The sequence below is a fragment of the Giraffa tippelskirchi genome, chromosome 4, assembly GCF_054371585.1.
Source record: "Giraffa tippelskirchi isolate mGirTip1 chromosome 4, T2T-mGirTip1v1.2.pri, whole genome shotgun sequence".
Classification (NCBI taxonomy): domain Eukaryota; kingdom Metazoa; phylum Chordata; class Mammalia; order Artiodactyla; family Giraffidae; genus Giraffa; species Giraffa tippelskirchi.
Window position 1 is genome coordinate 111,640,718 of NC_137278.1, and position 13,310 is coordinate 111,654,027.

The 13,310-nt window shown below is 39.0% G+C and overlaps 1 protein-coding gene across 3 annotated transcripts in view; it reads left to right on the plus strand.

The window, feature by feature from the left end:
* The window catches only part of SYT1 (synaptotagmin 1), a 607,838-nt gene that overhangs the window by 588,750 nt on the left and 5,778 nt on the right, over positions 1 to 13,310 (plus strand). For all 3 annotated transcript variants that reach the window (XM_081593169.1, XM_081593170.1, XM_081593172.1), the window contains one exon: positions 10,730 to 10,863. In XM_081593169.1, the coding sequence (XP_081449295.1) occupies positions 10,730 to 10,863 (134 nt within the window). The remainder of the gene's footprint in view (positions 1 to 10,729; positions 10,864 to 13,310) is intronic.

Here is a 13,310-nt window from a genome sequence, read left to right on the forward strand (position 1 = left end):
CAATTAAAAATAACTTTTTCAATTTAAAAAATTAAAAGAAGGGGGGAAAAGGATTTAGGGGACAATTAATCTTTGCCACACAGCCCTACTTTTGGACTTTTCCATCATATAAGTCAATAAGCTACCTTTACAATTTACACCATTTTGAAATGAGTTTTCAGTCACTTGAAATCTGAGACCTTACTTGATAAATGCGCTACTTTCCTCTTCCAACATTGTGAGTTGAAATTTACTGAATATTATCCACAGCGGAGGAAAAAGATAAAAGGAATGATACCTAAAGTTACTGAGAAGCTGGGTACTGGCTCAGAAGGGATTGAACAAAACAGCTGAAATGAGGCTATTTCTTATCAAGTCTTTGGTTGAAATGGAAAGGCCATAGTTACAAGGGCCCATAGTCACTGTAGTAGTTAAGAAAGAAGACAGTATAATTATGCAAAATTGTCAAGATGAAAACTGCAGGCGTCTTGCATTATTCTGTTTTGAACTGCTGCTTTCTAGTTCTCATTGTAAATGCAAAAAGCTTTTAGTGACTTCTTTATATCTCACACAAAAGGATCATTGCTTACAGCCAGCTGTTTTCCAATTGTATTTCTATGAAGTTAGCATAATTTGATGTTAGAACTGCCTGAGGGAAGAAGGGGGTGACCATGTTCATGGGCATTAGAGTATGGAATAGTAATGGAAGGAGCCCCCTAGTTACCAGGAGACAGTCTCCTCAAAGTTCATCCTGAAGCCCATAGTTCTGAATTCAAAACACATTTTCCCACAAGAACATTGCTTTTGTGTTATTGGATTACCACAGAAATCCTCCAATACCAAAAAGAAAGAGATGCATGCTTTGCAATAGTACAAAAGAAAATGCTGCCAGGCAAAGGAAGGTTTGTCTGAAGGTTCTGACTGAGAAAATCATCAATAAAATCTTCAGGGAAGAGGTGACTTTTAAATCACATTTACAAGGGGAAAAGAAAGAGCATTTCAGGTTGAAGGACCAGCAGTTCAAAGACAGGGCATTTTCAATTCTCTGTGACAAAGAATGAGTATCGACCAGGAGAGCAGCACAGGATTTGTGGAGTCAGGATGGGGTTGTGAATGCCATGATAGAATTTGGAATTCTTTTTACATTGCTGTTGTTGTTCAGTTGCTCAGTCGTGTCCAACTCTTTGCGACCCCATGGACTGCAGCACGCCAGGCTTCCCTGTCCTTTACCATCTCCTGGAGCTTTCTCAAACTCATGTTCATTGAGTCGGTGATGCCATCCAACTATCTCATCCTCTGTCATCCCCTTCTCCTCCTGCCTTCTATCTTTCACATGGAAAGATTTTCTATCTTTAATGACTTTTTTTACATTGGCAAGTCATTAAAGGCTTTTAATGAGAAAGCCAGTGGGATCAAATGCCATTTTAACAATTATAGGGAGACTGGTTTGACGTTGAAGTTACAGTAGCAAGAGAGATTAGATTTCTGACCTTTAGAGTATGGCAATAAGTTAGAAAGAGAGAACCAACAAGAGTGACAAGGTGAAGGCAAACTGGCAGGACATGGTGGCCCAGTGTTCATGGGAGGTGAAGAAGAAGGATCAAAGATGGCTCCAAATCAGGCTGGACTCCTGACAGAAGAACAGGCCTACAGGGAGGTAGTGAGATCAGCAGGTGTCTGTCCCAAAGATCAAAGGGCCGAGGTAGTTACAGTTATGACCTTATAGTACAGTGTGTGGGCTGTCCTTATGTTTCTGCAAAGTTCACCCAATGTTGTGTCCCTGTAATTGAAGGAAAACAATTTACTGAACTTTATACTTAGTTTCAAAGTCTTCCTCCAAGGTTACTCTCTATCCTTTTTTGGGAATGTATCTCCACATGTTGAAACTGTGCCAGGGACACCAGTGTTGGTGAAAACATTGCATTCCAGTGCCAGACTCTGTGGCCAGAAGCTCTGTTTTACTGAGGTAGCAGTAATATTGAAAGCATAAGGTTGGACTGCAGGGTGTCTGAGCAAAGGAGTATAGAGAAAAAGCCTATAAAATGTGTGCTAAAATAATATCAAATGTGACCGAACTGAAAAAATTTGTCCTTGAGAATCTTGGGGCAGATGAAGGGAGAGGAGAAAATAAAGAAGGATCAGTAATGCTGGAGAAAAAGAAGAGGGAACCCAGGGAGAGTTTAGTGGGAAGAATGTCATTTTAGTTTGGAGAGAGATAGATGATAGATGGATGGATAGATAGGGAAGTAGGTAGGTAGATAGGTAGGTAGGGCTGCTATGACAGAATACTACAGACTGGGTGGCTTAAACCACAGACATTCATTTCTCACAGTCCTAGAGACTGAAAGTCAGAGATCATCATGGTCAGGGTCTTAGGAAAGGCTCTCTTCTTAGTTAACAACTGTCTCCTCACTGTATCTTCATGTGGCACAGAGAAAGATCATGACTCTTCTTATAAGGCTCCACCCACAAGACCTAATTACTTCCCAAAGACCCCACCTCTTAATACCATCACACCTGGAGGTTAGGATTTTAACATTTAGCCCATAACAATGCCAGCTAAGGTGGCATCAAGAGTTGTCTGGAAGAGTGAGGACTTCTAGAGTTTCTCTTGATTGCCATACCCAACCTCCCTATTCTCATCCCTTCCATAGACAAAGCCATCAAATCAACCAAGCCTTTGTAAAGCAAGGTGGATGGCAGGGAAACCTGGAACAGCAAGGAAATAGGGGCATAGATGTGTCATCGCTCTTCTTACTCCCTGAGCAAAAGAGGATGGCAGATTCAGTGTATCCAGGGTGGATCAGATGGAGATGAGTGGGAAGGGAGGCAAAGTCTGAAGGACTCTGTGTAGGTGATAGCTCACTTCACCTAGAGCTACATATTGGAGCATCAGGGCCAGATCAGACTACTAGGAATTAGTTGTTGGACTAAACCCTTCAGAAAGGAGACTCCTACCATTTAATGTGAAAAATATACGTGAGAAGTCTTCCACTCAAAATTAACACCTGAACAGGAATCATGAAAGAAAAAGATTGGCACCAGACCATAGGCTGTCTGCCCCACGAATCATATTGAGAAGAGACTTCCCAGCTGGCAGAGAATGACCCTTCCACGTTCGGGGTTGCTCATAAGCTGAAGCTGACCAAGTAATCACCTAACCAACCAAAGGAGGTCTTCATCCTTATCCCTGAAAATGGAAATGAGACAAAAGCATTTATCTGGTCACCATCCTGGGATCCTCTACACTCCCTTCACTTGGCAAAGTCTGTATTTGCAAGCCTCCACTGTCTACGAGGTGAGGTACAATAAGTGTCTTAGCAAATCATCTCACTGTAGCTTTAACATGAGTTCCTATCCTTCGCTCTAGATTGGAAAGAGTAGAAAAAAGAAAGGAGGAGTTTGGAGGCTAGGTGGAAGCAGAAGGAAGAAATCAGACTATATGTTTTTCTCACAGAAAAATTATGAGTAGGGGTATAGATACTACCTCTCTCCAACAACCAACGGGTATTACCGTATTCCCAACAACAAATCTCAAAGCTGAGGACCTCCTTTTCTCTATTTCCTCATTTTGAGCAGCATCAGGAAAGTAGATTCTCCATTCATAATATGTCCAAGTATACCCACATTAGCTGCCTCAATATCTGGAAAGAAAAGTCCATAAATCATAGTTTTGGCTCACACTATCCTAGAACCTCAGTAATAAGATTGCAGTTAGAACTCTCCAGATTAACTGCTCAGCTCTGAGTAATTTGATGTCTTGACTTCAGGAACAAGAGGATGTGGAGTACTGGATGTTGAGTTAGTTTCCCATCACACACCTCAAGACCATCTCTGCAGGTAGAAATGAAAGAAACTTTCTTTCTCTTTCATTGCATACATGAGTAAATTCTTCAGTAATGAACCAGTTGCTCAGTGTGGGTGTTCTTTCTAGAAATAAATCTAGCACTGAGGCAGCTTGGAATGACTTTTTCCCATTTGCTAATGGTGGGTACCAGTTCTACAAAGTGATTTGGGGGAGGGTCTGACATACAGATGCTGACTTAGATGTCAGTCCTTTCACAACACTATAACAAATACGAATGATTAATAAAATATGTGCCAAGCACATTCTGAAGCACCTTCAAAAGAGAAACTCAATTTAATCTTCACAATTCTCTGAGCGAGGTATGACCAGTCTCACCACTTTAAGGTGAAGGAACTATGGAATAAAGAGTTTAAATAACTTGCCCAAACTACACAGCTAGTAGCACAGCCAAGATTCAAGTTAGTCTAGCTCCAGAGTCTGTACTTATAAATAGTATGCTAACTTATTTCTCCAACATATCACACAGAGCAGCAGATTCAGTGTCTGAAGATCTTGGTATACGTTCTTGGGGAAAAAAATCAGCCTTTCCAAGCCCCAGTTTTTTCACTGGGATTGTTGTAAAGATTAAAGGAGATTATATAATTTATCATATATATGTAATATGTTTTTATATATATGTTATACATGTGTGTTACATATATGCTATGTATATTGTATATTTTTTATATGAAAGTGTTAGTCACTTAGTCGTGTCAAGGCCCATGGACTGTAGCCTGCCAGGATCTTCTGTCCATGGAATTCTCTAGGCAAGAATACTGGATTGGGTAGCCATTCCCTTCTGCAGGGGAACTTCCCAACCCAGGGATCAAACCTGGGTCTCCTGCACTGCAGGCAGATTCTTTACCATCTGAGCCACCAGGGAAGACTGTACATATATCACCTTCAAGCACTCTACAAATATAAAGGAACATTATCATATTAAACCTTGCAATGGATCTTACTTTAAAAATTATTCTCAGCTAGCATTTCAATCGGTTTCACTAATTTTACCTAGGAACCTAAAACACCTGTACATAAATATTATCTTTTGATTTCATGCTATATGTTAACATTTTAATCACAAAAAGCAAATTCTTGAAGGATTTTGCTTTCAATAACAGTGTGATAATTTTTAGGAGATTGGAAAGAATATCAATTTTTTCCAAAATATTGTTTTCTAGACCTATTTAAATTAAACTCTCATCCTCAAACCTTGCTAGATAAACAACAGAATTACCTCTTCAACTTTGGTTGCTATATTAATTTTCTATTGCTACCATGATAAACAATCAAAAAGTTAATTTTAAAAACAATACATGTTTATGTAGTTCTGTAGAAGTCTGACACAGGTCTCACTTGGCTAAAATCAAGGTGTCAGCAGAATTGTGTTCCTTTCAGGAAAGAATCCATTGCCTTTTCCAACTTTTTTTTTTTTTTAACTTTTTATTTTGTATTGAGGAATAACCAATTAACAATGTTGTGATACTTTCAGGTGAATGGTGAAGGGATTCAGCCGTACAGATAAGTGTGTCCAGTCTCCCCCAAACTCCCTTCCCATCCAGGCTGCCACATAACATTGAGCAGAGTTTCATGTGCTAGACACTATGTCCTTGTTGGTCATCCATTTTAAATGTAGCAATGTGTACGTGTCCAACTTTTAGAGGCTACCTACATTCTGTGACTGGTGGTTCCTTATTCCACCTCCAAAGCCAGCAGTGTTTGTCTCTGAACCTGTCTTCTATTATTATAGCTCTTTCTGACCACAACCAGGAAAGGTTCTCTGTTTTCTTACGTGATTAGACTGGGTCCTCTTAGATAACCCTCTCATCTCAAGATCCTTAACCTTAATTACACCTGCAAACTCTTTTGCTATATAAGGTGACATATTAACAAATTCTGAGGGTTAAGATGTGGATATCTTTTGAGGGAACTATCTCTCTGCCTTCTATAATTGTTTTTGTTCGGAACAAAAAACCTAAATTTTATATTGAAGAGGACTGTCAATATATAAAAGTTTGAGGATGATTTTATTACAGTGTCCTAAAATTCCCCAAAGTTACAACAGCTATTATGACAGAAGGAGGTAGAGTTCAGTTAGACTGATTTCAGACAAAAAGAGAGCCTGACAAATGGTGAGTGAAGGTAGCAGTGCCAGTGACAACAAAACCAGATGATAGACCTGAAAATCATCCAAAACGTGGCAATGAATCTGCACTCTTTGTATCTGCAGTTTCTCATTGGGAGGGAAGAACCTTCTTTCTGATGCTAGCTCATCATTTTCTAGCACTGAAAAGTTAGAAACATATACTATTAGAGACTAGATAGATATCAGAAAAGAACTCTTCATTTCTACCACAGTTAGAAAAACAAAAAGATCCCACCCCCTTTTTAGGATAAATTAAACAAATAAAAAGCCAACTGTCCCAAGTCTTGCACCTGTTTCAATAGCAATAGGGATTATCTAAATGGTGTTGAAGGAGGGTTGTCAGTATTTAGATCATGAAGGGTTCCATGAGCACTTGTTCTGGGAACAGAATAAAGGAGTATAGTCATAGAGATATGGAGTTCCTGAAGACAGCAGCCAACTTTGTAGCTTGCCTATTCCCCTGTGGTATTTACAGGTTTACAAAAAACTAATGGATATTTGGATGCCATGCATGGTGTCTAGTAGTTGTACTCAAGAGCAATGGCAACGTGAGGGAGTCTAATTACTGCCTATTTTATCATTTCCATAAAATTATGTCTTGTCATGCAATGACCAGGATTTCTAAGCCATTAAGAAACTAAATTGACAAGAATTTGCTTTGTGGACCAGTCCCTAAAACAGAGCAAATTTAAGTATACAGAGTTCTACTTTACAGAAGAGGTGATCCTTACTATAAAAAATGTGTATGTCCTTAAAGCATAGGTGTGTCTCACAGTTAGGCGGGTATATTTCCGTTAAGTCTAAGCCATACTTAGGGAGACAGAAGCAAGGTCTAGGTTCCCAAAGAAGTTGCTAGTGAACTAATCAAGAGATTAGGGCCATCTCCAAAGGGACCAGAATTCAGGGCAAGACTTCAACCAGAGGACACTTACAAAATCAAGCCAAAGAGTGGATGAAAATGGAGAAGAGTAGAGAAAATGGAGAATTAATGTAAGACTTTGGATGGCTGGACAAAGAAGATGCTCAAATGTGACCACCTTGGGTACATAACCTGTTGGGCTTAGACAGTCAAGATTCATCCAGTCACAAAAGTTGAAAAAGCAGACTCCTGAAAACTTATGGAGTGGGATAAAATATTTGCAAACCATATGTCAGATAAGTGGCTAACATCCAAAATATATAAGAAACTCATACATCTCAATAGCAACAAATAAAAGTAAAATTTTTAAAATCCCATTAAAAATGGGCAGAGGTTATGAATGATATTTTTTCAGAGAGGATACACAAATTACCAACAGATCCAGGAAAAGATGCTAATCATCACTAATAATCAGGAAAATAAAAATCAAAGCCATAGTGAGATATCTCCTCACACCTATTAGAATAGCTATCATCAGCAAGACAAGAGAGTACAAGCGCTCAAGATTGAAGAAAAGGGGACCCTCATGCACTGTTGGGAACATAATTTGGTGCAGCCACTATGGAAAACTGTATGGAGTTTCCTCAAGATAACAGAAATAGAGATACAAAATGATGCAGCAATTCCACTCCTGGGTATGCATCTGAAATAAAGGAAATCACTATCTCAAAAAGAAGTCTGCATTCCCATGTCCGCTGCAGCATTATTCACAGTTGCCAAGACATGGAAGCAACCTATATGTTTGTCAACTGATAAATGGCTAATGAAAATGTGATATATACGATAGAATATTATTCAGCCACAGGAAAAAAAAAAAAAAGAAGACAACATAGATGGACTTCAAGGGCATTATGCTAAGAGAAATAAGTCAGATGGAGAAAGACAAATGCTGAATTATCTCCCTTTTATGTGGATGTGGGATCTATTTTTTAAAAAGAAAGACTCCTAGAAACAGAAAGGAGAATGGTGTTTGCCAGGGACTTAGGAGCAAGGGAAGTGAGGAGTTGTTGATCAAGGGGTACAAACTTCTAGTTAAAGATGGGAAACTTCTGGGGATCTAATGGACCAGCATGGTGACAATGTTGTGTTCTATATTTGAAAGTTGCTAAGATAGTAGAGATTAAATGTTCTTATCACACACAAAAAAATTGTAATTATGTGAACTGACAGTTGTGTTAACTAACCTTCTTTTGGTAATCACTTCTCATACATACGTCATCACATTGTACACCTTAAACTTACACAATTTTATGTGTCAACTATATCTCAATAAATCTGGGAAGAAAAATAGAGAAAAAGACCTTTGAATTACTGTCAGTCTTGGTTATGATTAAGCTGGGAATTTTGCCTATAAAGTAAGTTGTTTTGGTACCTGTATCAGGATGGATCTGCAAAGGCAAAGCCTCCCTCTGCCCATTCATACTACCCCAAACCTGCTTCTGTTCCAGCCCTCTGTATGGGTCATGAAATTATAGAACACCTCTGAACTGGGATGGGAACTGCCAGACTCTGCTTTTGACAGTGTTACCTCCCTGACCTCACCACCCTCCTCTCTCCCCCTTGCCTTCTTGATTCACAAACATGAGGAAAGACGAGCCCCTTAGCACTCTGCATGTACGGTTCCTTCTGGCTGGTTCAAGCTGCCCCCACACCTTCTGATGACTGACTCCTTCCTGTTACTCGGTTGTTAGCTCACACCTGGTCTCCTCAGTCAGTGAGAACCCAGCTAATCAGTTTTTCTGAGTTACCTTTTTCTCCTGCAGGCATTGGTCACATCCGAGATCATGTTGAAATCTGAAATGATCTTGGTTTTTAATTTGCTTGCTCAAATGGCAGATGCACAAGGAATTTTCTTGTCATTTACTGTGTTAAATGAATAAACATATAGTCACCATGCCTGTCTTGCAAAACCCTGGGCCTTGGGTTGATGAAGTTTCACACATGAACATAGGAGCCATAAACACTGATTTGGGAGTGTTTAGTACTTCGGTGTTTTGTCACTGCCAAGGAGCAACTGGAGACTTGACCATCTCTATACAGTGTAAGGGGCCATGATAGAGAAGACAGGGAACCTGGTAGGCAAGCCAGGTCTCTGTACCAAAAATCAGCATTGCCTGAAAGCAGCAGGCTTTTCTCATTTTTCTCCTCATTTGCAATTATTTACAGTGTACTTTTTTAACTGACCAACTTAGTTGACACACTTGGTTTCTCATTTCTTCATCTGGCTTTTAAAGATATTGTTCATTTTGATTAAAATCTTAATTGCAAGCCCCTTGACTGGATGTAACATTAAAAACAAAAAACGCAGACTACATATATTAAAGTAATCTGGGAGCTGGGGAAATGGGAAGAAGAAAGAGAAGTGAAGGCAAGGAGACCCAGATTATTAGGCCCTAAATAAGTTCTACTTATTTATTCAACAAAAATTGAATACTTCTGGGTACTGTTTAGTAAATTCAATTAGTGAATATGGAAGACAAATTTTCTGTCCTTCAGAAGTTATGTTCTACTGGAGGATTGGAAGAGGGGTATAAAAACCGCCTTCTCTGGTCTGCAGCTGTGCTTTCTAAAAGTACGTGGGCATTAGACTAGGTTATCTGTGAAGTTTCTTATAGCTCTCCATGTTCTGAAAGAAACGAAAGAAATTTTGGAAGGCATGGCAGGGGAGTAAAATCATAGATGGTTTAAAATTTCTTCCTCCTTTTGTTTATCATTGCCTCCTGATATTTTTCTGTAATGAACATGCATTACCTATCAGATGGGAAAATGTTTCATGAAACAGTAGATTTTACTATCAAACTTGGGCATTGGTTCCTAATAACCTGTAGGTCATTTGTCTGTTAGTAATGAGAACCATCTTATCCCTCCATTGTCTTACTTAGCAATGAGACTTGGGAAACTGCTAAGGGAATCTTTCCCCTTCTCCTTTTCTCATTACTTTTAGGGGTGCTACCAGCTTATTCACTTTTCCTTGAACCCTTGAAGCTCTTTTCTACCTAGAAATGTTCTGGCACAGATCCTGGATATCTCTCTCTCTCACATACACACTCAGACACATAGCCTCTTCTCACCCTTCAGTATTCACATCTCACTTTAAATGTTCCCTCTGCAGAAAGGTCTTACCTAAGTGATCTAACTATATGATTCCATTCCTCCCTTATACTCACCATACCACCCCGGGAGTCTCTATCATACATCTATCTGCTCTTTTCTTCCAGAGCAGTCTTCTCAAGTTATAATTTCATATGTATTTCTTTTCAAGTTCATTGTCTATTTCTCCCACAAGTCTGAAGTTCTTCCCTGAAAACAGGGATGGTCTGGTTTGTTAACAGCTATATTCCTAGGGCCTATTATTGTTTGAGCAAATGAATAAGTGAAAGAACAAAACAGCTCCTTTGTCCTCTGTGTCAAGAGTTTTATTCCCATGCAGTGGTATACTGCAGCCAGTTTCTTGCCAGCTTACAAGAGCAAAATGCTAAATTTTCAGGAATTTACTAAGCCAGTTGTTAAACAGTTAGCTTGAAATTGGCCATGCTGAGAATATTTATACCACGGACATTAGCAAATGCTATGTCAAGACTTTTTTTTCCCAAAAAGGAGGTTTACCAGCACACCAGTGCTCTCATCTCCTAAATCCAACTATAAACATTGAGATATCATGACCAAAAAATAGCCCATAGGTTACTTAAAACCTTTCAACAAGAAACACTTGAAATTTTTAAAAATACTAAATATATGCTACACAATTACTTTCCTATATGGAATACTTTTTATAAACTCAATTATAATCTAAAATATGTGTCTCTGATCTCCTAAAGTTTTTGCTTCTATTTTTCAGATCCTTATGTGAAGATTCATCTGATGCAGAATGGCAAGAGGCTGAAGAAGAAAAAGACAACAATTAAAAAGAATACACTTAACCCCTACTACAATGAGTCATTCAGCTTTGAAGTACCCTTTGAGCAAATCCAGGTAATGTTAAACATCATTTTTCTTTCCATTGATTTCATTCCTTCAGACCACATACATTAAACACACAGACCTTGCAAACCCTCAGTGCACATGTCTCCACTCGAACTGCCACCCTTATTCCACGCACATCTGATGCTCAAGCTACATGAAGAGGGAAATGATAAAATATACAGCATAGGATATGCTGCTTCATCAGCAAAAGCAGCAGGCATTCTGGTGAGCAGAAATAAAGTAGAAAAAAGAACATCAACAGAACAACACTGCTAATTCAAAAGGTATACCCACAAAAGTTAAAAGGTCAAGAAAAAATGAGCTTTAACTCTTGACTCTCAAGCCACAGTGTTTCTCATTATCACCTCTTTGTAGCAAAAAAAATTTAAAAAGTGAGAAAAGAAATATCTTGGTTGATGCTAGATATGCAGCATAATTAATCTTTTACCAGTAGAAAAATTAGGTCAAGTTATATTTTTAATTGTTTAAATTCAGATTCCTGTTTCTGAGTTGGAATGGATGGTTATTTTTGTAAAGGTGGTACCTTAATTTGCTAGATAATATTTGTTATGATTGAAAGTATTCTATTAAAAGACCTTGCAGTTAAGAGGTTCAAAATAGGATCTACATGTAGCCACAAAGATGACATGTGATCTTATTACTTAGGGCTTCCCTTGTGGCTCAGCTGGTAAAGAATCTGCCTGCAATGCGGAAGACCTGGGTTTGATCCCTGGGTTGGGAAGATCCCCTGGAGAAGGCAAAGGCTACTCACTCCAGTATTCTGGTTTAGAGAATTCCGTGGACTGCGTAGTCCATGGGGTCACAAAGAGTCAGACACAACTGAGCAACTTTCACTTTCATTTATTGCTTAGTAATTCTTAAATATGTTTAGGTTTTCTTACCTCATAGTCCATAGTTAAGGCTGTTGGATCCAAAGTTCACATCCACTAATTATAGGCTATTTTTACTAACCTTTAATGGGTAGCAGAGAGTCAAACTGCTTACAGCAATGCTATTTTTAAACTTTATAATATATTTGATGTGGCACTATCTTTTCAGTCTTATGGAAATTTGCTCATGCCTTGAAGGAAAGATGAAGGGTGGGCAGTAAAAACTACAGCATGGAACCTTCTACAGGTTCAGAATCACACAAGTCAGCAAATAGTCTTCAGTTGCATATATTTACTTTTAATCCATTCTTAAAATACAGTACTGTAAGAATGAATCACACTTTTATTTCATGAAGAAAGTTAATATAATAGCTACATTTACTGTATATTTATTTTGTACGTAGGCCCAAGGTACATACTTATGCACTGTACCTGCATAAGCTCATTTAATCCTTATGCTGTGAAAGAGGCACCATTATTACCCCAGTTTTATATATATATAAGGAAACTGGGGACTGCCCTGGTGGTCCAGTGGTTAAGAATCCAACTGCCAATGCAGTGGACACAGGTTCAATCCCTGGTCCAGGATGATTCTACATGCCGTAGGGCAACTAAGCCCATGAGCTGCAGCTACTGAAGCCACACTCTTGAGTCCATTCTCCGTGACAAGAGAAGCCCCTGCAATAAGAAGCTCTCGCACCACAACTAGAGTAGCCCCACTTGCCGGAACTAGAGAAAGCCAGCACGCAGCAACAAGGACTCAGCACAGCCAATAAAGAAATAATTAAACAAAAAAAGGAAACTGGCTCATATGTAAAACAGGAATAACAACAGGACCCATGTCAAAGCGAGATTATGCATGTAAAAGCATCTGGAACAGTGTTAAGCACATATGAACACTCAGGAAATGGTTCCTATCATTTTCATTCACAATACTAATATTATCTGTTTTTCAAATTAACATTTTATTAGAAAATGGATCTAACAGTAAGGTTAAAGCACTATGTAAATCAGCATGGTCCAACAGAACTCTGTAAGGATGGAAATATTGGTGTTGTCCAGTATGGCAGCCACCAGCCATAGGTTGGCCATGAGCCCCTTAGCCACTAGTGTTAACAGGGGACTTCGATTTTAATTTATTTAAATTTAAACAGCTACCTGTGGAGAAGGAAATAGCAACCCACTCCAGTATTCTTGCCTGGAGAATCCCATGGACAGAGGAGCCTGGCAGGCCATGGTCCATAGGGTCACAGAGAGTCGGACTCGACTGAAGCGACTAAGCAAGCACCTGTGGCTAGTAGCTACTGTATAATATAGGCCAGTTTTTTAACTGCCAATAATCCCACCATCCTCACATCAGTTCACAGTTTTTACATAACCTTTCTTATATATATTTCCACATGTCAGCAGGTTGTACACACTTACTTACTTTCCATAGCTGTTCTACAAGTAAATGACATCGCAGAAGATTCCCTGTCCCCAGCCACTTGTTTACTAGTCTGAACGAGTGAGCTCACTGCTTTGGACCCACTGGCAAATTAAGACATCCAAAATTTCTCTGACAAT